Source organism: Monodon monoceros, unplaced genomic scaffold (genome assembly GCF_005190385.1).
Source record: "Monodon monoceros isolate NGI ecotype Baffin Bay Population unplaced genomic scaffold, NGI_Narwhal_1 Super_Scaffold_16, whole genome shotgun sequence".
In the NCBI taxonomy this organism is placed as follows: Eukaryota; Metazoa; Chordata; class Mammalia; order Artiodactyla; family Monodontidae; genus Monodon; species Monodon monoceros.
Window position 1 is genome coordinate 7,547,650 of NW_021703772.1, and position 27,677 is coordinate 7,575,326.

General features: G+C 45.2%; 1 protein-coding gene across 5 annotated transcripts; it reads right to left on the bottom strand.

Annotated features, from left to right (window-relative positions):
- Positions 1-256: 256 nt before the first annotated feature.
- EIF4E2 (eukaryotic translation initiation factor 4E family member 2) lies at positions 257-27,064 on the bottom strand. Of its 5 annotated transcripts, none has more exons than XM_029225636.1 (8): positions 26,987-27,059; positions 19,798-19,912; positions 18,706-18,840; positions 14,540-14,644; positions 12,944-13,096; positions 12,708-12,844; positions 5,898-5,976; positions 257-759 (listed from the first exon to the last, which is right to left on the bottom strand). In XM_029225636.1, the coding sequence occupies exons 1-7, from the start codon at positions 27,004-27,006 to the stop codon at positions 5,931-5,933; spliced, it is 711 nt and encodes a 236-aa protein (XP_029081469.1). In that variant the 5' UTR covers positions 27,007-27,059; the 3' UTR covers positions 257-759; positions 5,898-5,930. The 5 variants fall into 5 exon arrangements, with proteins under 5 accessions (XP_029081469.1, XP_029081471.1, XP_029081470.1 ...); XM_029225637.1 differs by lacking the exon at positions 257-759 and adding an exon at positions 2,913-3,083; XM_029225638.1 differs by lacking the exon at positions 5,898-5,976 and having other exon boundaries at positions 262-759.
- Positions 27,065-27,677: the final 613 nt, after the last annotated feature.

A 27,677-nucleotide genomic window follows, 5' to 3' on the forward strand; every position in this document is an offset into this window, starting at 1 on the left:
AGCTCCTCATTAAACTGGATTCTGCTCTGGTTTAATTTATGAAGTCATACCTTCTAAGTCGCCTCAGTGAAACCAGTGTAGCCCACTGGATTAAACTTCTAAGTGCAGCAGTGCCTAAAAGGAAAGAGTCCCACAGGAGGGAAGGCTGGAGGGCATAAGGCAGGAGACAATACAAAATCAGTAACACTTTTTCCGAAAGTGGTGGGCTTGGGGGAAGAGGGGCGTGAAATAAACAAAACGTCCCAATAATTTAATGGCAGATCTAGAAGACAGCATTTATAGCTATTCCGGGACTCTCCAACAAAAAGCTTTTCCTGGATGCACAGACATTCATAATACTGATCACGCTCAGTTGACAGCTCTGGCTTGTACACGTGGTCACGACGCCCTTTGTACAGCAGAGGAGAGCACGACAGGGTGCCCGGGAGGCATCTGGACAGCACACAGAAAAAGGAAAGGCTGAACTCCCCCAACAGAACCCCATTAAAAAAAAAGTTTGTCTATTACAAAGTCACGTTTTCCATTTTTTCCGCTTTATAAAGTCAGCGATGCTGGAGGGTGTCTAGCGGAATCCGTCCTCCAGGAATGAGTGCAAAAGGGGAGCACGAGGCTCAGGGACGTCCCCTCAGTGAGCAGATGGAAGGGCCAGCCGGAGACCTCCCATCCGTTTCGGACAAACACACACATACAGAAAAGGATTATTGCCAGCTTGTGTACTTTCACAATGTGATTTTTGTATTTCGAAAGCTTGAATTGTCCCTGAAAGAAAAAAAATGGGAGAAAAGAGAGCATTCAATACACAGGTCATCTCTAGGCAACACACACACACACACACACACACACACACACACACACACACACACACGGGAAACCTGGCCTCGGCAGCTCTCGGGCCCTCCTGACACCCCAGGACCTTCCTTCCTTGCTCATCTAATGCCAACACAGCAACCTGCCTCCCGAGTCCCTTCAGCCACTTGGACTCAACTGGTTGCAATTACAAGAGGTCAGGAACAACCCAAACGCGTGTGAACAGGGGACTAAAAATTAATAGGGGACTAAATATTAAAGGGATACTGTGCAGCTTAAAAAAAATGAAAGGAAAAGAAACTCTCTACTAATACAGAAAGATCACCAAGAGAGACTGAAAACGTTGAGGTGCAGAACAGTGTGTGGACTTGATATGCTGCCTCCTGTGTGAGTGAGGAAATAAGGCTCATATCTGCCTCAAGGAAGTCATACCTAAGAAAACGCTGTTACCTGGGGCAGTGTGGTGGCAGGGGAAGGGACACTGGAAGCTGGGCAGATGGAGAAAGAGTGGGACGGAAACCTCTTTCTCTCTTACACACAAACACACACTCACGCACATGCATTTTTTTAAAAAAATTGAACGACAGATTGTATTACATATTCAAAAAAATCAACCAACCAACCAAAAATCCCTTGGTTCAAAACTTATAGCTGCTTATGAAAGGATATTCTAAGAGGTGAAACCTGAGTACACTCTACTTTAGAAACTTAGCACGTGCACACACATGTGCACGTGTGTGTGTGTAACAGATCTTGTGAGGTCTTCTTAGTTGCCTCCTACTGGATGCAGACAGGTTTGGCCGCCCACTAGTACCTCTCCTGTTCCAGCCTAGAAATCCAACAACACCTTAGCAGTTCGCATCGCCATTTTAATCCCCAAATCTCAGGGTTGGAAGGGGCTTTAAAGGTCACTGCATCTACTGCTCTGGCCCAGTGCTTCAGACTTAAATTTGTCTGAAATTTTGAGACAGAAATTCTCATTAACCTGATTTTGGAATGATTTCTTCCATTTAATTTTAATGGAACATTCTAGAAGCTTTGGTTTTAACTGACCTGTCTTAAAATTGCTACAATTGATTGGGTATCTGGCAATTGGTCCAGAATGAATTAATACTGACGGAGGAATATGCTCAGCCCAGCCAAACAGCAGTTTTCTCCTGCTGCTGGCTAACAGATTCTCCTCCATGATGGTGGCAGGCTGACAGTAACTCACAGCCCTCACTACACAGAGAATAACTGCAGACAAGCACACTGAGAGGGAAACTGGATGGAGCTGGCGTGGGTGAACTCTGGCTGGGAAGAAACTGATGTTATCTCAAAAGCCCACTGGTATTTTTTGTAACTGACATGCATGACCATGCAGCTCAATGATCAATGCTATTGAGAATTTCAATGATTTCCATCTAAGGAGTTGAAGACCGAACACAAAGAGAACTTAGTGGGGTAATCATCTTTTTAAAGGGCCTTTCAAAAGGGCAGACCCCACTGAGGGGCCGCAAGAAGCTAGCAAAGAAAAAGAATGCATCTGATCATAAGACAGAGAAAAGCAGGCGTAACTGAGGTGTGCTATTTGAGTCCCCTTAGGGACGCTGTGCTGTGACAGAGTCTGCACAACGGAGGACACCTCTAATAACAAAGAAGTGGTTAGGAAGAAGGATTTGCTGCTTCCTTCTTCCCCTTTGATGCCATCTCTGTCCCCACAGATCAACTGGATCACAAAAGTCAACCAGCAGGGAGACTAGAAAGCCAGGGGTGCGGGAAGGTAGAGTCAGAGAATCTTCTGACTGTGGGAGAATTATCTGTCTTATCTGGAGTAAGAGAGATGGCAGGCAAATATCTGGACTCAGCCCTTTCTGCTGTTTAGTGATGTAAAGAAGAGAATCTTTAGGATTAATCATCACCATACACAGGCCACCTACGTTCTGGAGAACTCCTGCACTGTGCTGGGGCTGGGCCAGAACAAACCCTCCCGGTGGCAGGTAAGCTGAAGGGCTCTATAGCACCTTCCCACTAAGATACACAATATTGATTCTAATTCTGTTGCCACAGATCTCTTCATAGTCAGAAATCTCTAAGAAGTCAGAATCATTCTAAGGTTTATTTGTAAAATGGAAATGGGGAGGGACAGAGTAACAGAGCCAGGAGAATCCAGCTGAGTTTTTCCAAAAAGAGTCTGATATAAAGAAAAACAAAGAGCAATGAGGGTGGGCAACAGGCTCCTGACAATGACAGGCTGAAGCAGGCAGGTGGCAGCTGGCGGCTCAGGTCCAGCCTTTCTAAAAAAAAAAAAAAAGTGGGTTGAGAAGAGCTTGGTGCCAAATTTAGCCTGAGGAATGTGTTCACCTCAAACCAGCTGGGAACTAATCCTCAATTATGTCCCTCACCCCAGGCTGCAGGGCACAGAGAGATTAGGAGAAAGAGAGAAGGTAGACAGGAAGTGGCAGAGGCCACAAGCAATTTTTCTTTTTTTCTTTTTAAAAGATGGGCTTCTCTTCTTTTAAAAGCAAACTAAAATTTAGACAATCTAGACTGAGCTCTGGAAAGCTAGACCCTCCAAGCACCTAGCAATGTGCAGACTATTGGGAAGATTTTTGGGTTTGGGTTTGTTCAATGGCTTTCAATGATATAACAGATCGTTTAGAAGGAAATGATAACATCTTTACATCACGGTCTTCAGGGAATCATTCTCTGGCTATCCAGCTGTCCGGCCCAGGCCAGCTCTGGCTTCCTCCTCTCTCCCTCCCTGCAAAGCAAACAAAATTGCAAACCCCCTAGGTTTACTAGGGCAAACTTCAATCTCTCATCTCTACCGAGTGACCACACCAAGTTCATTCTCCATCAAGAGAGATCACTGCTTCTGTGCATGTCAACCTAGACATGCAGAGACCCAGAATCTATCCCACCCCATAACCGCCCCAAACCAGCAGCTAACTGGGACTTCTACTGAAGCCATGGTTAAAAGGGCAATGTTTATTTGTAATGGTAATAGAGGTCAAATGACATACTCCTAAAATATTAGCAGCCACATGTAACGTCACAAAACATCAGATAAATTGAGGCAAAGTATTTGTGGTTCAAGAATTATTTAAATAGCAGTTTTTAATTTCTTCATAGATAGTGATCTACTTGGAAGGGAGGAGAGGGAGGGAGGACAAGAAGGCTAAAGTTTGGGGCCTCTAAGACGGCAGCTCAAACCACCACAAGCTGGGTATGCGCATCTCCTTGGAACACCCCTTTTACCACTTACAAGGTTAAATCAATAAAGGTGAAATATGAAGTCTTTCTCAAGTCTGTTAGGACAATGAAGTGAGTTGGGTTTTTTTGTTTAGACTCTAATACTCCTCTCATTCTCCCAAGTCTGTGCTTCAAGGAGAACACCTAACCCATGAATGCTCCCTTCAATCTGCCCTATAAAAAAGATATTGGGCGGGGGGCAACAAAAAGAACAAAGAGACTACAAAACAGCAATTATGCAACTTACGCAACTATATGACTTTTCAAAGCAATTCAAAGATCTTTTCCTGGGGAGTTTAGTGTTAGCTGAGGGGAGAGGGAATGATTTTACGTCTTCCATTCTGTCTATTCCAGTTTCATTTTAAAGCTTTTTTTTTTTATGGAACCTAAGATGCTGTGGAATTTTAAAGGCACCACCATTAAGAGGTAAATGCTGCCAATTAAACTACGACAAAAACCCTTCTTATCACATTCACTGTAAGCATCGCAATTTCAGGGACATTAAAAGCAGAAGAAAAGGAACCTCAGAAGTAACTACGGTGGCGGTGGCGCTGTTACAACATGCCCACTAGAGCACCAGAGGCCTCTGGGAATGTAACTGGTTTATGAGTATCTGCTGCTTTCCAGCCTACACATCAATGTATCAGCATTAGAGCTGATACATGGTTTTCATCCATCTCAGAATTCTATATTGACTATACAGGGAAACTCTTTAAATTGCAATTTTGAAAATCTAATGTTATCATCTAGAAGCTGAATTTATAATAAAGGAATTAAACTATTGAAAAAACAGATATGAGTGGCATGAGTGTATAGGAATTCTGGGACTGTTTATTACTCAGACCCCTGGCCACCCGCTTCTGTCCCTCACAGTGTCATGCCATCTCTTTAGCCCATTTGAGGAATGTAGGTCTCCTTTTCCTGAAAAAGCCTCCCTTCCTTCCCGGGAGAGGGGAGTTCTGAAGCAGCTACTACAGCTGACATGTTCTTTTCCGTTTTAGAAATTCTCCATTTCTGAGGGATGGGTTTGGGGCGGGGACAGTTACTGTCCAGGAATGTGCTCTCGGGTCGGGCACGTGGAGATACCGTCCTTTTATCCATTCCTCTCATCCAGAATAAATTTACCCAATTCAACTCCTTCTGCTAAAGATACAGACATGGACTTGGAACTCCCTTAACTGAAATACAAATATTCTTAAAGTGAATGCTTCAGTTGACCCAGCCTTCGATATCCCAGGGTCTCTCTCTGCCAGCAAACACGTGGTGGTCTAGCCACAATACAACCTGGAACCGTGCCCCCTACATAGCCCTGACATCTACCCCCAGTTCACTTTAACCGCTGAAACTCAGAAGTTCCATCACTTGTTTCCTCACAACTGACAAATACCACCAGCAAACGAGACATACCTCTCACCTAACCCATACTGTGGCCTGTGGAACTGTCCTATTAGTCACAGGACACTGTCAGACGGCTTAAAAATGGCCACGTCCGGGCAAAAGAAAATGGATCTCTGGGCCATTTCTAATCATGGAATGTTGGCATCCAAAGACACCAGAGACATGTCAGTCCGTGGAAACTCATTTTCCAAATCAGAAAACAGAAGTGTAGCGAGGCTCATCGACCTGCCCAGGGCTTCACCAGGAGACATGTGACCCAGGCAGGATAAGTCAGTGGCTTTGGACTCAGCGGTTTCCTCTGAGACTGTGGCATCAGTCCCTGAGGAGGGGCTGAAGCAGGCTCAATGCTGGCAGAGGCAAGCCTGGGGACAAGTGGGGAGAGGGCATCCCCTTGGGAAGAGGGTCCTACGGTCGAGAGGTATGTCACAAGGTTACAGAGAAGGTAGACAAGGCCCTACCCTGAGTGTGAGAGACAGAGGGGGAGCGTCCGATCAGCGGCCGCTGCTGTTCACCAGGCCATGAAACTCCTCCCAGGCCCTGGCAAACCAGAGACAAAAAACACAATAGTACATTCAGATCAAAGGCTTTTTAACAAAGAGAGAACAGACAAGATAAACCCACACCCCATTTCAGGTACCCTCAAGGTCAAGTGGAGCCCACCGACACCTGGAAGCACAGCAGTGAGGTTCCCCTCCTAGACTTTCCTCTCAGCTTAGCGGGGTGGCCGGCACCTTTCAGGGGCAGCTGGCACTCCTCCTGGCTCGTCTCCTGGCTAAGTCTGGCCCTCACTACTCCCTAGAGGATTTGCACGTTCTTCCAGCCACTCCTTCAACAAGTCTACAGGGGACACCAGTGAGGTCAGAGCTAAGCTCACCCACCATGGGAGACACCTCCAATTCACTGAGGCGAAGGGCAGCCGTGCTTTCTGCCTTGGGGACGTGAGGGCAGGTGGCAGAAACTATCTTTCTTCATCAGGCCTCACCCTGACAGTAAAGGCAGGTACCCAACAGCATTACAATGTCCAAAGACGCAAGGAGGAAATTACACCACTTTATCTGCTTTCGTATTTCCAACCTTCTGACCCTTCTAAACTCAGACCCAAATTCTTATCAGGTTACGTGTTTCTAATAATACCCAAGTAACTATTATCTTAAAATTAAGTTGTATTATGTCACAGCAGCTCAAAATTTCCAAGGGCCAATGCTCAACACAACTTTAATGCTCATTAACTTAATTTAGAAATTGGAGTTAGAAAGGGATAAGAAATGTGACTGAGGGTAGAGTCTCTTGGAATGACGCTCCACAAAGACCAGGGCCTTGGTGACTGCTGGCCAAAAACCAGGAGAAAGCTAGATCCCCTGTGTATCTGGAAGCCCTAACGCACCTCAAGTTTTCTGAGAGGAGCTTATGTCCTTCCTGTTTGCCTTAACCATTTTTCAGCCACTTAGGGACAAAGTGTCAGGTCACTTCCCTGGGAATTACATATAAAATGGGTAATTTGGTGCCTTTAAATCTAAAACTCCTTACTGTCAATTATTCCATTCTTGGTTTAAAGGGGTGATATACCCATGGTGACAACATATAGGGTTTAACGTGCTAAATTATTAGCTCACTGCAGGTTTAATATTATGACCACTAAAATATATTTTATCAGTAGGTCTCTTACAGATAGCTTTTCTTTTTTTAAATAGGAAGGGATTAAATACAGAGACCTGGCACAACAAATTCATTCTTCCAGGCAATATTCACATCAGTTTCATTAGTATTTCCCTCTTGTAAACAGCAGCATTTATGTTAATGATGTATCTCTCGGAATAAGAGATTGATCTGAAGTTAATGGTTTCTTCAGAGAGAGTATTGCCAAAATACTGATACAGGTATGTTAACTGAAGGAAAATGGAAGAGCACCCAATAAGCATGCCAGTCTTTATCAATTCACAAACTCAGTTTCCACAGAAAGACATCTGCTTCACAGCCCCTTCTGGAGAGATGGTAACGTGATGAACTTTGAGGGTCCACGAGTGATGTCAGAAGGTCATTTCACTCTTCACAAATGGAGATAAGGAGAAAGCAAACTCTGACGCTTGGGCAACGACCCTCTCTTGCTCTAAAGGTGAGACTTAAATTCTATTTAAGCAATTTAGGTGTCAACAAGAAATTACATGGCTGTGTTGAAGCTTCACCTCATTTATCCTTTTGTTTCCAGAAAGCCCTACACTAGTCCAAACAGAAGTTCTGTGTCAAGAACCTTCAGAAATATGGATGTCAGAGTCCCCTCTAATCCAGTTTAGTATTAAACTGCCCTCCCATTTTCTTCAGCAGTACTTTCTTCATATGTAAAAACTTCAACATGAAGAATGTGGGCAAAGTAGTTTCCTCATATGGATTCAGTGGAGATAAAATAGCTGGTCATAGTCACTGGTACAATCGCTGGTTCTCACAGGCCAATGCTTGACTAAGAGGCAAATCAAACGCCTAAAACTAGGTGCGAATGTTCTAGCTATTTTCCATCTGGCATCCCAGGCATATTAGTAATATTAAAACTTGTTTCTTTTAAAGGTAAAGAAAGAACAAGTTAAATGTTAAAACTGTCATGTAAATTGAGTTTCTTAAAAAAATATTTTTTTAAATTACCGTGAGATTAATATAGCCTACAGGGCATTCTAAACAGATTCAAATGACAGGATAACAATGAGTCCTTTAAAGACCACCTTTTGCCAGCTCACTTGCCAGAAAGCAAACTCTGAGAGCAGAGATCTCATTTCTGTGTAACTCTGTACTTGCCCCTACTCTGGCCCAAATCTCAGTTCACAGCCTTGCACTCAGCTGGCCCTCATACTCATGGACGAACTTGGCCTCCTGCTAGTCTGGGCTTTACCTTGAACATCAGCATGGGGGAACATTTCACAAATGCAAAGTCCAGCAATTATGCTGGTATGACCCAGTGCCACCTGGCTGTGATTTAGCCATGGCAAGAGAAGGGATGGTTGGTTCTTGCCTACGAAGTTCAATGTTTAAATACAATGAAATCTAGATGTGGTGAAGTCCCCGTGATTCGACCCATTTCTCCTCTAGAATAAATGAATAAAGAGAAGTCACCTACCCTCAGCTCTCTCTGCAGAGGGGCCTGGTCAGTCTTCCCAACACTGTGGCCCACTGAGTGCAGCTGGCCCTGTCTTCCCTCTCCCATTCCAGGCCAGAGGCACGAAGGGACTCAAGAGACTACTCCAAAGTGGAATTTCCTCACAAGAGGCACTGCTGCTCTATATGGCTCTGTGCCCCAAGTCTTATCCTGTGGTCCCGTGATTCTGGGTTGCCAGTCTGGCTGTGTTATGAGATTGTCCTCAAAGTGGCGGATACAGTGAATCACCTGATGCCTGCAAGGACCCAAATCTCTGAAATCTCAGCTATGACTGGCCTCATTAGAAAGAGCCACACCCCTGAGCTAACACTCAATTGAACCAGTTTCACAGTGGGACCCACGCACCCTTAAGGGGCTAACTGTTGGCAATAAGCAAGGGTACGAGGCAGCAGGCAGCATCCCCTCTGCAGCAAAGCAGCTCGTCACGCCCTGTGCGCAGCATCAGCCTCTCGGGAGTGCAGCAGGAAAAGGCCACAAGCAGTGTGATCAGGGGAAGCCTGGGAAAACCAGATAGTTGAAAAAGGACACTGGAGACTGGACTGAAACAGAGCAAGGTGGAGGTACGCTTGACTGAGAAATCTAAGCCACCCCTAAAAACATTCCCCTCACCATTTCCAGGAGCCCTAATCTCCCGAGTAGCTGGGAGAGAACTGCGGCTCTTTCTTCCTCATTTCCCTGGAATTCTCAAGTCCAAGCAGCTCCAGTTCCTTGGCTCAAACAGAGCCACACCTGTGGGAGAGCCACAAGGAGCAGAACAAAGCAGAACAGTTCCGGTTTCTGCTCAGATGTGGCAAGGATCACAGGGGTCTCACGGTCAGTTTGGTGCTTTCTCATCAACTCTTACTTTGGAAGGTGACATCAAGCTCATCCCCTGGACCAGTTACATTAGCTGAAATTAAGGTCAATACATGTAACATTATAGTGGAAGGCAAGAGGGAAAGGGCCATAGAAGGTAATTCTTGGACAAACGCTGAAAACAGAGAGAATAGGCATTTCCATACATCAACAAATCTCCATCTTCTAGGTCCTTCAACCAATTTGGGGTACGTAATAGAAAAAAGCAACGACACGAACACCTCGAGGATGCTGAGCCCAGGGTGCTTTAGTCCCAGTGTGTGTTCTGTGGGATCCCAGGCCACGTGGAGCCTGATGGTCAGTGAGGATGGTATAGCTCAGGGCGCTGCTGTGCCATAATGGAAGCGCACAGCCACTCTGGCAAACTCCACGTTACGCCCACAGCCACCTTCACAGGCGCGATCAGGCAACCTGGCCTAGTGCGGGCAAGTGTTTCATTTCTGGTTTTGGTGGTAGCTCCTCAGAAAGCCTAAAGTAACGTAAGGCTTGCTGAAATTCTACATGCAGGTTAGGGGTCTGAAGGCCGAGCTGTAGCACATACACGCCAAGCCACAAAGCACATGAGGGGCTGGTATGTGCTATGTATGGTCAGATGCCCTAAGGAGCACACTCAAGCAGGACAAAGACATCTCCCCACACCAGGTCCTGATGCACAACAACCCTGGGGACTGGGAGGAAGGGAGGGGCTAGAACCTTGAGACCGTGCAAGCAGGGCGAGCTCAAAGAGGAAGATGATCTGGCTCTAAGGGGAGAGCAGAAGGGAGAAGGCTGGCAAAGAGCTTGTGGCTTGGGCGGCTTTAGCACAGTGAGAAAACCCCATTAACACAAAGCAAGGAAGCTCTATACGTACAGCCGCACACAGACGGAAGCAGGGCTTTACCTCCAAGCAAGAGATTTCTTTGAAGTAAGACAAACAAAGTCAGCAAAGCAAAGGCCAAGGATCCCCCTTTCCAACCGTACGGACTTTCAAGCTGAATTCTAAGTCAGAAATCACTCTGTTCTGGTCATCGGCATGACTAGATGGAAACTAAAATTCAAATACCAAAAAAATGGGGTCTCATTTTGAGAGCTAGATATCACCTCATTATGTCGGACCTCAGCAGAACTGGAACAAAATACCATGTGACGTTATACAATGGGCTTATGGAAATGAGGCTGCGTTCCCCGGATGGCCCTCCACGGAGAAGTCTGTGCCATTCCTTAATATGGTGACAGTCAGTCTGAAAGGCCACTTCTTTGATGCGCCATAAAGAGCAAGAGCATGAGACAAGCTAGTTTAGCACCATTTATTAAGTGATCTCAGCTGTTGTTGTAGCTGCTGCGTGTCAGCCTGTTCTTAAAACATAAAATGCTCTTCCGATTCCTCTTGTCCGGGACAGAAGGGTCTTCCAGGTAGCACGCCAACAGAACAAGAGACTCCGATGATGCCAGCTTCAATGATGGTGCCATCCAGAGAGGGAGAGGGTCATGGCACATTCAACCGCGGCTTCCAGAGGTTTTGAAAAAGGAGCCTTTGGGGGCCCAGCCTGCCTGGCATTCTAGTGAAAGTGCAAAATGTTGGCACATTGGGAGAGAAAGAGAGGGAGACGCGAGGGAAAAGTAGCATCTAGGTATCAAGGAGGGCTTTCTGGTCCCTGTAGCTGCAGGGCTGGAGTACTAGGCAGACCTCTGGATAAAGCAGCAAGCAGCAGACTAAGGCAATAAGCCCAAAGGCTCTCCTAGACTCTAAGGACTTGTACGTGTTTCTACAAAAGTCAGGAAGAACTGCTTCAGGGTATTAGAGAGGGAGAACAGTGGAGAGGGGAGAGCTGAAAAATACCTCTTTCCCTTTCCTACCCAGGTGAAAAGGTTGCTTCTGGGGGGGATGGGGGTGGGGAGCATTTGGGAACCTTGAATGTAAGAGTCCTAGAAAAGGTAGGTGTGGGTCTCTCCAGCCTAGACTGAGTCTGGCTGGAGGGGAGAAACTACCTGTATTCCAGAACAAAGAATAGGAAAAATCTGCCTAGAGAAAAACAATGCTGACCTGGGACTGCCGAGGCAAGCAATCAGGGTCATGGCTAGCTAATAACTGTTGGTGGCTACAATGAGCCACACCCAGCCATGTGATACAGACCACCTCCTATGGCAGCATTCCCAATTAAAAACTGGCGCTTAGCTAGTTTAAGCCAGTTCCACCCACAATACGATCTGTAAATTCAGGGGAAAAAGATTCCCAAATGGTCTGCCTGCTGAACACCATGGCCGGGCTCATTACTAGTAATGTTTTTAATAAGCAGGATGATGATATTATTACTAATGATGACGATGAGAGCAATAATACTTGGCCCTGTAAGAGCATTCTCCATCTGAGGACCTTCAATTACAAAGATTAAATCAGCCTCGAACAACCCTGTTGGGTAAAGCGTTATTATCCCCCATTTTACCGATGGGGAAACTGAAGCAGAGTGGCAGAGAGACTTTTCAAAGGCACACACTGATATTAGAGTCAAAGGAGAGAACTAAACCTCCAAGTCCTGACTCCTAGTTGGCTCGCTCTCCCTCCAGTTGTGAGAAAAATCTAACAGCCACTCCCCACAACGTTTTCATAATCACCTGGATTTATTTATGACATTCAATCACTGAAGGAGCAACCCTAGCCAGTGATTCTCATTTGTGGACGTCCAGCTCCACTTCCTTGAGTCTTAGGTGGACTGCAAAGCTAATTTCCCCTTTGGCATCCATGCTCCCCTTACATTCTACTCCCACAAACACGCTGCTCTGCTTCCTCTACGAGTTCAGCTCTACACACAAGGAAGTGGAGTCATCACTCCTGATACGAAGTCGATTTCCCAGGACAAAGAAAACAGACTGAAGCTAACAGGTTAAAAAGACATGCAAAAGTGGAGTGAGGGGCAGACAGGGAGGAGGGCCTTATTGTTCAGTGAAATTATCTTAAAAACAGCAAGAAAAAGAAGAGCACTTTGTCTTTCATTCTACGACAGTGGTTAGTGCATGAAAGACAAGACAGCCTGTGTGAATAAAGCAAGCCCAGGCAGTGCAACTGGGATTCTGCGGAAGGGCTCTCTCTCATAAAAAGCACCCCACAGTGTAGGTGGACAGGGAACCTTGCCAGCAAAGAACTGCTACAAGTGGCCAGAAGCACTAGGGGAAGACTGGTCTGTCCCTTCTCCTGAAGTCAGTCTCTGTACGACCACATTCCTCTGGGCCCAACTAAGGACCTACTTTTGCTAAACTTAGGGACATGCCCCCCGCAAGCCCCCACAACACATACTTGATGCTGTCGGTGTGGGTTTTGTACTCCATAATGGTGTTGGGAGGTAGGTTAAGCACTCGCCGAAGCGTATCCCGGATGCGGGCTGTGGTGGCTTGGTCGCTGGCAGTCTTATTCCATATTGAAATAATGTCCTCCTACAGGAGGAACGACAGAAGGAATCATCAAAGCAAATCGGAGGCAGTGAGAAGAGTAAAGGCAACATGAGGAGCAGACCTGCCCGTGGGGTGGCTTACCTGAAACCGGACAGAGACCACAGCCCCACAGATCTCCTCCCCAACCATGAACTGTTCCCCCAACATGGCCAGGATGAGATTCTCCCAGCAACGGGATGCCAAGCCCTTCCGCAGCCGAATAATCCACTTGCCACCATTTTTATTTGCATCATCCTGTGAAAAGAGAGAAAGCATTTAAAGTTAAAATACGGTTTCCCAGCTCTTTTGCTTTAGGGCCAACGATCCCTTGATCACTAAGAAGTCTTGTTGCTTCCCAATTACTCAACTGTATAGGAAAAAATGGCCAAACGGACCCTTTAAAAATAATCCTCTCTTGGGAATTCCCTGGCGGGACAGTGGTTAGGGCTTGGCACTTTCACTGCCGGGGTCCCAGGTTTGATCCCTGGTGGGGGAACTAAGATCCCGCAAGCCGCGGCGCAGCCAAAATGATCCTCCTCCTCCTCCTCCTCTTCTTCCAGAACTACATCAAAATGAAATGATGTCAGGTTCCAAACAGATTTCCTTACTTCATTCGCCAGAAGCTTATCAAGAGCTACCATGTCCCAAATACAGACATGAAGCCACAGTCTCTACCTAGATCCAGTCTAGTGAAGAAGATAGACAAGAAAATGAATTCCAGCAGTACAGTTTGACAAGTACTGCTGTAACAGAGATATGCATAGGAAGTTCAGAAAGAACATGACAGAAACACCCAAGAAGAGGAAACCATTTAAGCTGGGTCTTGAGGGACACAGGAGTTAGCCAGGTAAAGCAGGTGAAGGGCTCTGCCAGCATTGGGAAGAACACGGCAGTGTGCAAACTCTGATTGTGAGACAGAGACGCAAAGAGGAAGGTCTAGCTACAGTGAAGGGAGGATTTAGAGATGATGGGTGACAAGTCCTGAAAGGTAATTAGGCGCAAGATCATGTGTGCGATGGAGAGCTGCATAAGATTTTTAACTGGGGTATGTGTGGGTGATCCCGTTTGTCTTCTAGAAAAACACTCTGGCATCAGAATAGAGAAGATAGGTTACAGCAAAGAGATCATAGAGCTCAGCTCTGGGTCTCCAGTTGCTGCCCATAAGCTTATTTTTACTCACTTTACCCTATGGTATTACCCTATGGTAATATATTACACACATACAAAACCAGTTCTACGGGAAGAGTAATTTTTAAAAATCCTTTAATGTTGTTATAATACCATTTTAGTGATAAAACAATCTTTGAAAACCATCCACACAGACAAACAATGGAATCAGTGCCTTTTCCTAGAGGTCCCATTTCCAAGGGACCAAATAGTGACGCAGCTTTCAGAGAAGACTTTAAAATACTTCTTTAGAATTAAAATAAATTTTAAAAAATTTTTTGGCAGCACCGTAAGGCATGCAGGATCTTTGTTGCCCAACCAGGGATCGAACCTGCACCCCCTGCAGTGGAAACGCACAGTCTCAACCACTGGACTGCCAGGGAAGTCCCGAGAAAACTATAAAATACTTTTAATTTTGACATGGCTTTAAAAAAAAATTTAAAAACTAAAAAAAAACCAAACCAAACAAACAAAAAACCCCCAAAACAAAACACTTGCTCAGAAAAGCAGTCTGAGGCTTTCAGTCCTCACCTCCCACATGGGTTTAATTCCTTCTTTGAAGAGATGGAAGTCACTGTGGCCTGTCAGGTCCCCGGGACGTACCATGTGGCTGTAAAACCTCCAGAACTGCTCCACCTGCAGTGAGAAGACAGCAGAGTGAAAAGATGTTTCTTATGCTTCTTTGAATGAACGTGAGATTTATTTAAGAGAAGAGCATAAAAACGGAAGACACTCTGCTAGAGGCTCTAATTTCTGGAGGTTAGGTTTTCATTTGGGGGACTGTGTGGGAAGGAAGGCATGTTAGAGGAAAGCATACTGTGTATTTTGATAAAAGAATAATGTAATATTGTTGATATAAGAATAAACTCTTTAGGTGAGAAATGCCAGCCTCAGCTAGGAGCCTTAGTTGGTCAATGTCAATACATACTCTCCTGCAGAAATCACAGGATAATCATCACACGGTGTAAGAGGACCTTGTTTTTACACAATAAAAACCACTTAAGTCTTGAGACAGATTAAATGCCACATAACCTCAGCCTGAATGTATTTCTTTAGAACCAAATCACTTAAAAAAAAAATACAGTATTACTAACTGTGTGAGTTAACTAGTCATTGTGCTGTATATTACACGCTCATGACTTATATTTATAACTGCACTTTTTTTTTTTTTTGCGGTATGAGGGCCTCTCACTGCTGTGGCCTCTCCCGCTGCGGAGCACAGGCTCTAGGCGCGCAGGCTCAGCAGCCAAGGCCCACGGGCCCAGCGCGTGTGGGATCCTCCCGGACCGGGGCACGAACCCGTGTCCCCTGCATCGGCAGGCGGACTCCCAACCACTGCGCCACCAGGGAAGCCCAAACTGCACTTCTTGATCGAAGATGTTTACCATCAAATATAGCATTAGCTACAATGAAATACATTTTATTTGTTTAGTTACTGAGCATTAAGTGACAGAATCAACCACATGCACTACTCCATACCATGGTGCCCTTGCTAAGGCCAGGACGGTCCAAAAACCAAGCAGGACTTAGCCTCTCACTTAGGGTTTAAGTCCCTTTTCTTAGTTAGAAGTTTTCTCTTTGCTCCTCCTTCACAGTCCTGTTAGAAAATTAGACATGTTTCTCTATAAAATGCATGCTTATTTATATTCAGCATGCCATTTCTGTTTCTCTCACTAGTGATTTGATAGGAGAGATTACTTCCCTATTCCTCTGCAATTCATGGAGAATAGCTACAAAGTACTGGCCAGTGAAGTGCACACTTTAGGAGGAAAGAGAAAATGTGGAACAGTCTGAAGAAACAGTTGGTATTTGCCAAGACACTGCTGGCTCTAAATTAAACATGAAGCAAGACTCCATAATGCGCAGCTGAAAATGGGTACCAAGCAGACAGAGACTCAGGTCATACTCCCAGATATGGATAGCAACTGAGGAGAAACAGACCTCAGACTGTGTAAAATGGCTGTGCCTTCCATTCCTCTAGAGAGCAGGAACACGGGAAATGTCTCAGGTTACAAAGAAATTAGGAATGAATGCCATCCGTAGGACTTCAATGCAGTGTTTCATCTCAGCCACTGCCATGCTTACACGCAGTGATTTGGGACAGTGAGTGGTCATATGCATACAATGAGCAATAATCTTTTCCCACCCTAACACAGTGCAAAGAAATGAAGTATGCCTACTAGAAACCATGGCTCATTGTGAATCAGGACTTGAGGGGGTGGTGGGGACAAAGTACACCAACCATTCCCAATCCTCCAATTGAGCATTGCTTTATTAACTGTTTGGTCTCCACCAATCTTAAAGCCATCCTATATAATCTTATAGCCAGAATCCTATATCCAAACCATAAGAGAGATGAAATAGTAAGCAGATCGAGAAACAGTATTAAACTTTTATCTTTTTTCCTTCTCTTAAGGCAATTTTCATTTTTGGAGCTCCCAACTGAAACCAAAAAATAAACATTTAGACTCAGAATATGAAGTGCAGAAAAGACCTCAGAAATCATCTCAACTACCTTCTTCATTTTATAATTGAGGAAACGGTTTCAGAACTTGCCCTAGCCCACAAAGTCAAGCAGTAGAACAGATGGCACTTGTGATCCCCACGTCCAATGCTCTTTCCATTTCAAGACACGGCTTTCTTAGTTACCTTAACTTCAAGAACTTTTTAAATGTTGTCAAACACTAGGATTGAGGGCAAATGGGAAATACTGCTTTGGCATCATTGGTTTTACAACGTAATTATTTCTTTGTGAGGAATTTAATGTTGTGAGGCATTTCCCAATGCCTTGAATTACACGACATCGGTGAGTATAAAGAAGCGTTAACCCAAGATGATGCTGATGACACACTGTTCAACTCAGCATATACGCCCAAAGAAAAGAGGACAAAAACCCTCCTTGAGCAAGTTGGGTAAATTCATATATACCTTTTTTAAGAGGGAAAGAAAAATGCTAGAAATAGTTATAATTATGCTAAAATAACTGAACAAACTCCTGAACGAAAACTTACTCCCCAGTTCAGTTTCTTCTCTGATCCTCTGAGCGCTTAACCAGTTGTTTACAACATAATGGCTGCCATTTAACCTGTAATGTCTAGCAAGCCATCAAAATTTCTGTGGATTCAGGAATGTTAAGGACTACACGGATATTTTTAAGTTTAATTCTACTGTTCTCTCTGCCAAGAATTCCTTCCTCTTCTTATCACATGTTCAAATTCTTTAAATTCAATCTCAAACCCATCTCCTCCCAAAGAGGCTTTCTCCAAGCTGAAATTAATTCCTTCCCTCTGCACTCCAAGAGCAAGAGCACTCTAGCCATGCCTTTCTTACAGCACTTCCCACTGCCTCCGTGTACTGGAAATTCCTGGGCATGTCTTATTTCCCTAAGGGCAAGGTTTTTTATTCATTTTAGAACCCTATTAGTGCCTTGAATTCATTCAACATTTCTTGAACCAAATATGTACCAGTGCACAAGCTATTTTTAATAATTCAAAAGCCTAAATTTACTGGTGGTAAGAGAGCACAGGCCAACTAAAACAAGATCTTTGCTTTTGGCTGAAATTATATCAACTCAGCATAGTAATCAGATGACCTGATTATCAGTTATATATGCATATCTGATTAATAATAAACAGATAAATATAGCTTCTTCTAGTAAACAAACATTTTAAAAAACTGGAGCCTCTTGGCATGCATTTTGGTATATGGAAGAGTAAAAGAGTATAGGCTTTGGAAGGTGGTTTTTACAGCCTACCCAACTTGAGTTTCAATACTGGTTCCTTCACTTAAGTAAATTATCACAGACTTGAGACTTCAGATCAGATACTTAACCAAGCCTCATTTTTCTTATTTGTAAAATACGGATAACATCACTGACCTCATAGGGCTATCATAACGATCGAAGGAAATCACACAAAGTGCCTATTATTGTGTCCTTCCTCTTTACTAATTTATTGTAAAATTTATTTTCTATTATAGTTTTCTTTTCCAGTGTCTGCATTTTAAACAGGACAAATACCTCAATAATTTCAAGAAAATAACAAATCCTGCATTTGATTCGGCCCAGAGATTGACTGTACTGCACCTACAAAATATATAATAATCTTCACTGAACAAGACTGGTTTTAGTTGCAGACAGCTTCTCAGGGTGCACAACTCTAGCTACCTGTGAGGGAGATAAGACAGAGTGTGGGCTCTCTGTACTGACAGCACCCACAAAAAATAGACTTCCTTTTCTTTCTGAACACAGAAAAAAGATGCTACTTTATGCATAATCACTAACATATCCGGAACCCTAATGGGAGATTATTAAACACAAAAACTCTAATTTTATTCTCAACTTTATTGTCAAGCTTCATGAGAACAGATACCACGTACTATAAAATTTTGTATCCCTCATGACACTTTGCGCACAGTAAGGACTCAATAAATATCTACTTAAACAAGCCTGTATTTCTGTATTGCCCCCTTCTGACCAGTTCCACAATTCACATACTTATTGATACTGACGTATGTGACCTATGGACGTGTAATGAGAAATCTAAGAACGAGCCAATTTGACTTCAGAGGTTCAGGTCAGTCAACTAAGGAAACCAGAATCCTAAGTATGTTACCAGGAGGGTATATATACACAACGATGTAAACACAGGCATGAATGTACTACCAAGGCTCGCTACATTAAACCACCCAGTACTCACAGAGGCAAAGGTGCCAATCTGTTTGATATTCTGTTCGTAGCTCTGTGAGCTGGTGGGACGGCCAGGGGTTCTCCTGGAGTACCAGAAAGTGTAGTTATACTGCAGGGGGTGCTCTGCTGGCCCAGGGACAACAGCCTGTGAATTAAAGAACGTGTGTTAATCTGGGCATTTTTCACATGCTCTGACACTGAGAAAACATTTTACAGTGTCACCCCTTACCACCTCCACACTTAAAAAGGATACATCCTCAATTACCTGCAGTGGGCTCAAGATTCTGCTGACACAGTAAGTTAGTGGTTAACTGACTCTAAGTTCCTGTTAACATTTTCTCTGTTCTTAATGCTTTCGTAACTTTCTAATTCCTATCACAGATATTTATGTTTGTATCTTATCTCAACACATTCCCAGGCCAAGTCGGCCTCCTCTGTGACACCCTATCACTTACTGGCTAATGACGTTGGGCAAGTTGCTTAACCAGTCTGTGCCTCAGCTGCTTATCTGCAAAGTGGGGAAAATAATAACCACCACCTCATGGGGCTGCTGAGAGGATCAAATTAATTAACAGATGTAAAGTGCTTAGCACCATGCCTGGCACAGAGTAAGTACTCAATAAATGACAGCTACTAGTATTACTGGTGCTGTTAAGTGTAAACAACTTCATCCACAGTCTCATTCACCTTTGTGTCCTCTTAGCACCTAAAATGCCTGCATCTGGAAGGTACTCAATATTGTGGGATAAATCAGCTCACACTATTACTAACTAAACAGTCAAAAATTCTAAGTGATGTGCAGGATTTGAAATACTGAGCAGCAGCTTCTGAAGCAATTAACATCCTTGTTAAACTCCAGGGTTTATCTCCCCTACCTCAAGCTAGGAGAATGTTGGAAAGCAAGGCAGCATCTCAAGATCGTGTGGCAAGGGAAAAGTTCTAAGTCCCAAAATGAACTCCAGTGATTCAACAACCTTTTTTGAGAACAAAATCAGATATTACAAAACAGGATGCCATCAAGTTATTCTGCATCTTCCAGATTTCCCAAGATAACCAAGTCTCAAGTCCAAAGGCAACCACATCTATGCAGCACAAAACTGACCTTCCTCTTACTGCTGCTCTGACTCCTGTCTCGTTCCATTTTTTCCTTCTCACCATCTTTCTGTGTGCTGTTTTCTTCATTCTGATCGTGGTCCCCACTGTCGTCATCTTTCAATCTAAATGGAAAGGCAAAACAACGTTACCCCATGACTGAGCTGATTCCTACTTATCTAACAAAGCCACCAGGTCAAATGAACTACCAGGAAACCAACCCCAAGTCACTCAAAGATACAGGCAATGAGGTGCACATGAGATGAGAGACGGCAAAGAACGCAGAATGGCAATTAGGAGGATTAAACAAAAATGAAACTGCCCGTCAGCTAACTTGTGAATTCCAGAAAGCTCCACATTCTAGTTTTCTAAAAGGCTGCGCAAAGAAGCGAGAGGTAAACGGTGAAAGGGATTGTTTTCTTTGCCAAAAATAGTCAATAATGAGAAGAATTTCTGGATTAAATAACTGCTTTGGCATTTCAAATGAAGTTAAAAAACTTACTTTTCTTTCTTGCCACTTCTTCTAACCATCTTTCCTACCCCTCCCCATTGCTACTGCTTTAGTTTAGGCCTTCTTCCCCTGTCATCTCAATTACATTGCCACCAGCATGTTCCTTCTAAATGCAAATCTAATCATTTAACTTCCATGCTTAAAACTCTCAACTGTCCCTTGCCCTTTGATGTCCACCATGCAGGATAAAGTACAATGAAATATAAGATCCTCTAGAATCTGACTCCTGTCAACTGGCATCCTCCTTCCCTCCTCCCACCTCCCCAAGCAACCTATATTCCCACATCTGTGTTATTTGCAAACACTACCCCCTCAGCCTAAGGTACCATTCCTCCCACATCTGTTTTTCCTACTAGAGGGGCCCTTAGAAGTGTCTTATTAATCTTTGTATCTTCAGCATCTAGGACAAGAAGATGCTGCCCTAACATGTAGCACCAGAAGATGCTGAATTGATGTTAAATGAAAAGAAAAAGAAAAGAAAGGAACGTCTTCTTGCCTTTTAAGTCAAATGTACTTTAGGTGCCACCCTTTCAGAAGCAGTGAAACCACCCTAAGTGTTGTGTAGTGGTTTGCTATGATTTCAAATCCACTTATTTATGACTTAAATGAAGATATTTTAATCCACCTGCTTATGACAAAGACAAAAAAAAAGTTGTTTTTAGAAGTAAAGTTGTTTTGATAAAAGAATGAAGTGTGTTAGGATGTCATCTCATCTGCCGTCATTGTTAAGCACTAGCAGCTCACTTGCCGAGCGGCACCGCTGGGGCCTTATCAACAGGAACAAATAAAGAAGGAACTACGGTGAGGGGACACTTAGACTATAAATACTGAGAGTTGTGTGAGGAATATCCAAGCGTCTCTGTCCGGGCAAAGCTATCCTTTGCTGATCCTGCTCTCTGAAGATCTCAAGCCACTCGCTCCTGGTTGGCAGTGATGTTAAACCCTGCAGCAGTCTCAGGAAGAGAAGGGACATTAGTTCCTGTGGTGGTCGAGGTGACTCCTTTAGCAGTGGTGACAAACCATGTAGCGGCCCCACAGAGATCAGCCTGCCCGTCAGCACCAGTGCTGGAGTTTCCTAGCGATGTGCTCCAGCAACAAGTGACTTTTATTTTTGAGCTGGCAGCTGGACTTCAGCTGCTGGTTGGCAAAGCCATCTCATCCAGTACCAATTCATATAAAGGTACAACTGAACTAAATTTGGACTTTATACATCTTCCCTTGAGTGGAACAACAGTGTGATTAACCTATCATTGGTTTGGAGTATGGTATGTTATTTCTTTATTAGCTTAATAAGGGGCATCTGCACGCTATTGGCTTATGAAATTACTGTAATTCCCACAATGAATCTGTGGTAAATAAACTATTGGCAAAGAAAACCTGTCTCTGAGCATAATTTGCCACCCCCCAAAACACAATACTAAGGCTTTCAGTGAACCTAAAGTTCACTAGATCCAGACAAAAAGATAAATGGAAGGTGAATTCACAAAGATAGTAAGAATGCCGTTTAGTCTAGAGCTGGACCATTAACTTCCAGATCTTTTCTGAAATCACTTTTCCGGCCGTATCCAGTCAAATGGAATCTGGCAATTCTCAGGGAAGGTACTAGAAGTGGTCAAATTGTAACTCAGATACAGGAATACCTCAGAGATATTGTGGGTTTGGTTCCGCAATAAAGCAAATATCACAATAAACTGAGTCATGCAAATTATTTGGTTTCTCAGTGCATATAAAAGTTATGTTTTCACTGTACTGTAGTCTATTAAGAGGGCAATAGCATCATGTCTTTAAAAAGTATGTATCTTAATTTAAAAATACTTTATCGTGAAAAAATGCTAACCATCACTAATTACACAGGGTTGCAATAAACCTTCCATTTGTAAAAAGAAAAAAAGAAAAAGAAAATAAGCGGTATTTGCAAAGTGCTGTAAAATGAGAGGTATGCCTGTATTACCTTATAGATGCAGAAACATGCTGCCAAGTTTTTTGCACTGTTTTTCTTTTTGCCCATGAATCCCCAGTGCCTACCACATAAAAAGTGCTCAAATGTTAAAATGGATGGGCTAGGCATGGGCTGGGGTGCCTGCTCTGCCCACTTCACAGCCCTAGCTGTAGGATATACTCCCGAGATCGTGCACGGTGCCATGACCGTCCCCAACCCCACCCTGGCCAAGACATGACTGTGAAGGAAGGGCACCGGACTAAAGGGTGGCCCAGCCTGGCCAATAAGCGATGCCTCAGGGGCTTGCTCAAAATTATGAGCCAATTCCTCCCTCGGCTTTTCATCCAGGAGATGAAAGATCATATGGATTCAGGAACTAGGGCAGTCATATGAGTCTCATACAAGAAAAGCCATGAGGGAATAAAGACAACAAGCAAGAGCACAGAAAGTCAGTAGGGGCAAAGGGAATGAGCAGATGAGCAGAGAGTGGAAAGGAGAATGGTTCTGTCTGTGATGCTGCCATCTCTTTGGCTTGGTTCACCCTCCCTGGACTCCTGGGAGACCTAATGGTGCTTACAATGCCCCTTCCCCTTCATTAAACTTGAGCTGGTCTGGTTTCCTTTTCAAGAGGAACCTGTCTAGCATGCAAGTCCCACAACATTTACAAGCATACTGTGTGTTTAAGAATACCTATGGAGGGCTTCCCTGGTGGCACAGTGGTTAATAAGAGTTCGCCTGCCCATGCAGGCGACATGGGTTCGAGCCCTGGTCCGGGGGGATCCCACATGCCGCGGAGCAGCTGGGCCCGTGCGCCACAACTACTGAGCCTGCGCTCTAGAGCCCGCGGGTCACAACTACTGAGCCCGTGTGCCACAACTACTGAGCCTGCGTGCCTGGAGCCCGTGCTCTGCAGCAAGAGAAGCCGCCGCCATGGGGGGCCCCGCGCACCGCAACAGGGAGTGGCCCCCGCTCAGCAATGAAGACCCAACACAGCCAAAAATAAAATAAAACAAAAAATAAGAATACCTATGGAATACCTGACACACAGCCTGACCTCAGCATGGTGCAACTAACTCCTTTCCCTCCAGTGGTCAGCCTACTTGCAGTCCTCGACCTCAGCCCTCTGTTGTGTTCATCACCTGGTCTCTGCTCAGAGAGCTCCTCTTCCCCTACTTAACTTGTCCTTCAGGATTCAGACTAAGGACACTTTCTCTCTTTTTAAAAAATATTTATTTATTTATATTTTGGCTGCATTTGGTCTTCGTTGCTACCCACAGGCTTTCTCTAGTTGCAGTGAGCGGGGGCTACTCTTCGTTGCGGTGCGTGGGCTTCTCATTGCGGTGGCTTCTCTTGTTGCGGAGCACGAGCTCTAGGCGCACGGGCTTCAGTAGTTGTGGCACACGGGCTCAGTAGTTGTGGCTCACAGGCTCTAGAGCGCAGGCTCAGTAGTTGTGGGGCATGGGCTTAGTTGCTCCGTGGCATGTGGGACCTTCTAGGACCAGGGCTCGAACCTGTGTCCCCTGCACTGGCAGGCAGATTCTTAACCACTGAGCCACCAGGGAAGTCCAGGACCACTTTCTCTTGAAAATATTTTCTGATCTCTCTCTAGGCTGAGTTGGGATTCCCTCCTCTGAACATCCTCATATAAACGTTTGTACTTGTCCCAGCTGTACCGTCATGGCTGGTTTTTTGTCTCCTGATTATGAACATTTCATGAGTTTTTTTTAAATTGCTCAGGCCCAAGACAGCTCCTAATTCTCTTCTTTAGGGCATACCACAGGGACTCACATCATTTCTCTCTTCTCAGTTCCCAACTCCCCACTATACCCTTTGGGGTCCTTTCCCTTCAATCTTGGTTAAAGAGGGGCACAGTCACCCCAGCATCTTACATTTTTCTAGCCCCAAGCGAAGCATATAAATGCCTTTCTTTTTAGTGCTTTTGCTGCTAACCACTAGGAAACAGAAAAATAACAAAAATAATTATGCCAGAGAAGAAACAATGCTACTGTGATCCCTGGACCCCACCTCCCGACTCCCTTCTAAGATAGTAAATGGAAACCCTAATGGACCTTCATCTTATGCTGTCATTTCTTGAGGGTGGAGCTAAGCAACCACTCTGCTCTCTGAGCCTACACTTAAGGCAAGGCATTTGCACCCTGTCTTCTGGAGGCTACTCTTAACAGCCTGAAGCTGGATGTGAAGCAAAGATACAATCCAGACAGAAAAATCAGTACTCAATACACTTAGGCAGGCAATTAGCATCTGAAGCTGTCCAGGCTGAGTGGCACCTAATTAGCTCACCAAGCTTCTGCCCAGGTATGTCCTCATACTCTAACTAGACGATTCACTGCAGGTAGGAACTGGGTCTAATTCATCCTTACATGTCCAGCATCAGGCAGTGGCAGAAAGCAAACACGTTTAATGAATGGATTTCTAAGACCAAAGCAATACGAGGCAGACTAGGATGAATGTCGAATAAGTGGTTCGGACAATAATTAAGAACGGGCCAAGGCTAAGAAAAAAAGAATAGGGACAAAATCAAATATGGCATCTAGATTTGAAAACCAAGCTCAACACCGTAGGGACTGAAGTATAGTGAAAGCATCTTAGGCTTTTACATATGAATAGGATCAATGGCAATGGTAGCTAATGACTTGATGGGGGGGTGGGGTGGCGGCCATTAGTTTAGGTCCATAGAAGGCCACACAGAAAAGGAGACTAGAGCTCCTCTTTAATCTGAGCCCGTCAGATTAGACTACAGTACTCAACTCCAGGCACTGGACTTTTAGGACTCTGGCAAACTGGAACATGTCCTTAGAAGCCATGTGGTGAAGAATGCAGAGACCAAATATGCAGCCGTGGTCTAAAAACTGCACACTTTTTTGCATGAAAAACAAAGACAACAAAAACAAAACTAAGGGCTGGAGTGCTGTCTTCAATTGCTAATTTCGAATGAAAGACAGCTTTGTTTTTTTCCTGCATAGCTAGAAGACAGATGTTCAGTATAATTAATAGTTAACAATTAGAACTGATTAAAAATGGCCCAGGTTAATTTTTGTCAAGATGTGCTTGAACAAATGTTAAACAACAAACCTGGTTTCGAATCTCACCATATGGCCCTTCCCATTGTTGTGGGCAAGTTATTTAATCTCAGAGAGTCTCATTTTCCTCATCTGTAAAAGGAGGTAACATGACCCCCTTACAGGGTTGTTAGAATTAGCAGAAATAATACGTGAAAAATAGCCAAATGCCCGTGGAAGCCATTACTGCCACGCTTAAATTAGCTCACTGCAAACCTCCAAACGATCTGGGTAGGGCTGGGCCAGATTACGCATGAAGTGCCTCCTTAAAATGAAATTTTGATTTCTTCAGTTCGGCGGAGAAAGGGGTATAGGGTTGGCAGAAAGCTCCACTGAGGCAGGACTTAGATCTGAAGCTAGGAGTTGCAGGGCTTACGACTGGGTGGCGGGGGCTGGGGTGGGAGGCGGTGGGGGGGGGGGCGGGAGCAAACTCCCAAAGACTTTTTTCAAGTAGCAGAGCCCTCTCAGCAACCAGGAAGCATTCCTGAGGAGCTGCCAGGAGTGCGGGAGTCCAGGACCTCGGAATTTGCATACCAGCACTCAAGGTACTGGAAAAACTCCAATTTCCCATGGGCAACAGTGGGTCACAACCTAAACTAATAGTAATTCCACTTTACATTTATATCTTAAATGTAGTACTTTATATCTTAAAAAGGTACTTTATATCTTAAAGTACCTTTAAGCATTGCCGAATGTGATTTGATCCTTATCACACTCACTAAGGCAGCAGAGCACTAACAACTAATGCGGTTTGGGTAACAGAGGCTCAGAGACTGGGTAACTTTTCTAATGTCAAATAACTGGTAACTGGTGGGTCTGAGACTGGAAATCTAGGTCTTCGGAAAAGAAGACAGATTTACTGGACTACTAGAAGAATGCCAAAACATAATCTACCTCCAGATACAATCGCTGCAGGGAAATATGCAAAAATACTTTGCATTTCCTTTCTGCACCTCCCAACTGTTTGATGCTAGAACTAGAAATCAAACAGATAGGGTACATACAGAACTGCAGGAGGAGGCAATAACAAGTATACCCGTTGGGCAAGAAACTGAGCAGCTCTTGGAGAGTGTGTTGGAAGAGGAGAAAAGGAGGGGGAAGAGAACGGAAGCAGGAAGGAGTCTCGGGAAGATGAGAATTCCGTAACTGAACAGCCACTGCGCTGAGCGCGGCAGCCACGTTACCTCATTGCATCTTCGCAACTCTACGACATGGGCTCTGTTACCGTCCGCACCTTGCGAATGAGAAAACTGAGACTCTGGAGAGATGACCTGCCTAGGCCAGAGGGAGTGTGTGAGAAAAGCTGGGTGCAGAAGCAGAGCAGCCAGGCTGCGGAAACACCTAAACCTCCGGTCTCCGCCCCTCCAGGCAGCTGGCAACCGCACCCGGCAGGGTGTCCGAAAATCTCCTTCCAGGCGGCACGGCCACCTCCTCCCGCCCGGACCCCGCACTTCGCTCTGGGTCCATATGACCCTGGGGTCCCTGAGACCCCTGCATCCCTCCTCCCCAAACCCCTCCTTCCCGCCGGCCGCCCAGGCCCGGCCGGCCCGCAGCCCTAACCAGGAAGGGAGGCCGGTGCCGCAGTTTGCGCCGCCGGCGGTCCCGGCGGGGGCGGACGCGAGGAACGGTTGGGGGAAGGGGCCTCGGGAGGCGGCCACGCGCCACTCACGCATCGAACTTGTTGTTCATCCTCTCGCCGCCGCCGTCACCACTGCCTCACGGAGTGACTTCCGCTCCGCCAGGTCCCTCCGCCTAGGGTCCGACCACTTCCGGTTGCGCGGGGCGCAGCGGAACGTCGGCGAGCTGGCCGGGAAGGGGGCGGGTACGCCAGGACGCAGTAGTCGGGCGGTTGCGCTGAGCTGCTCAGGTTCGGTGGCCACGCGGGCTGCGGGCCTCGGCTCTGTCCCTGTTCTTGCCCGCCCTGCCCAGTGGAGCGCGTGCTGACCCCCTCCCGCGGCGGGCTCCGAGAAAGACAGCTCCGAGTAGCTGACGGCGCAGACTCTGGATTCACGGCTCCCGACTCCGACCTCGGTGGGTCTGCACGGTCCTGGACTCTCTCTTAAGCTCCCTGAGGCTCTTTCTTCTTTGGTACTGGCCATACTATACTGTAGCACCCGCCTCTTGAGGTTGCCGTGTGGATTGAACGAGATAATCAGTTTCAGGCGCTAGACACGGTAACCCTTCATAAGTGGTGGCTATTGTTAATCTTTGCTTACTTGTGCCAGGAGCTACAGAGCTGATCTCCGCCTTCTGAGGCAGTCAGATTGAGAGACTCACTCCAGGTGACTAAGCTAGTAGAGAGGCTTACAGGAACCAGAGATGATCCCACCGTCATCAAATTGCCTGACACTCGAAATACA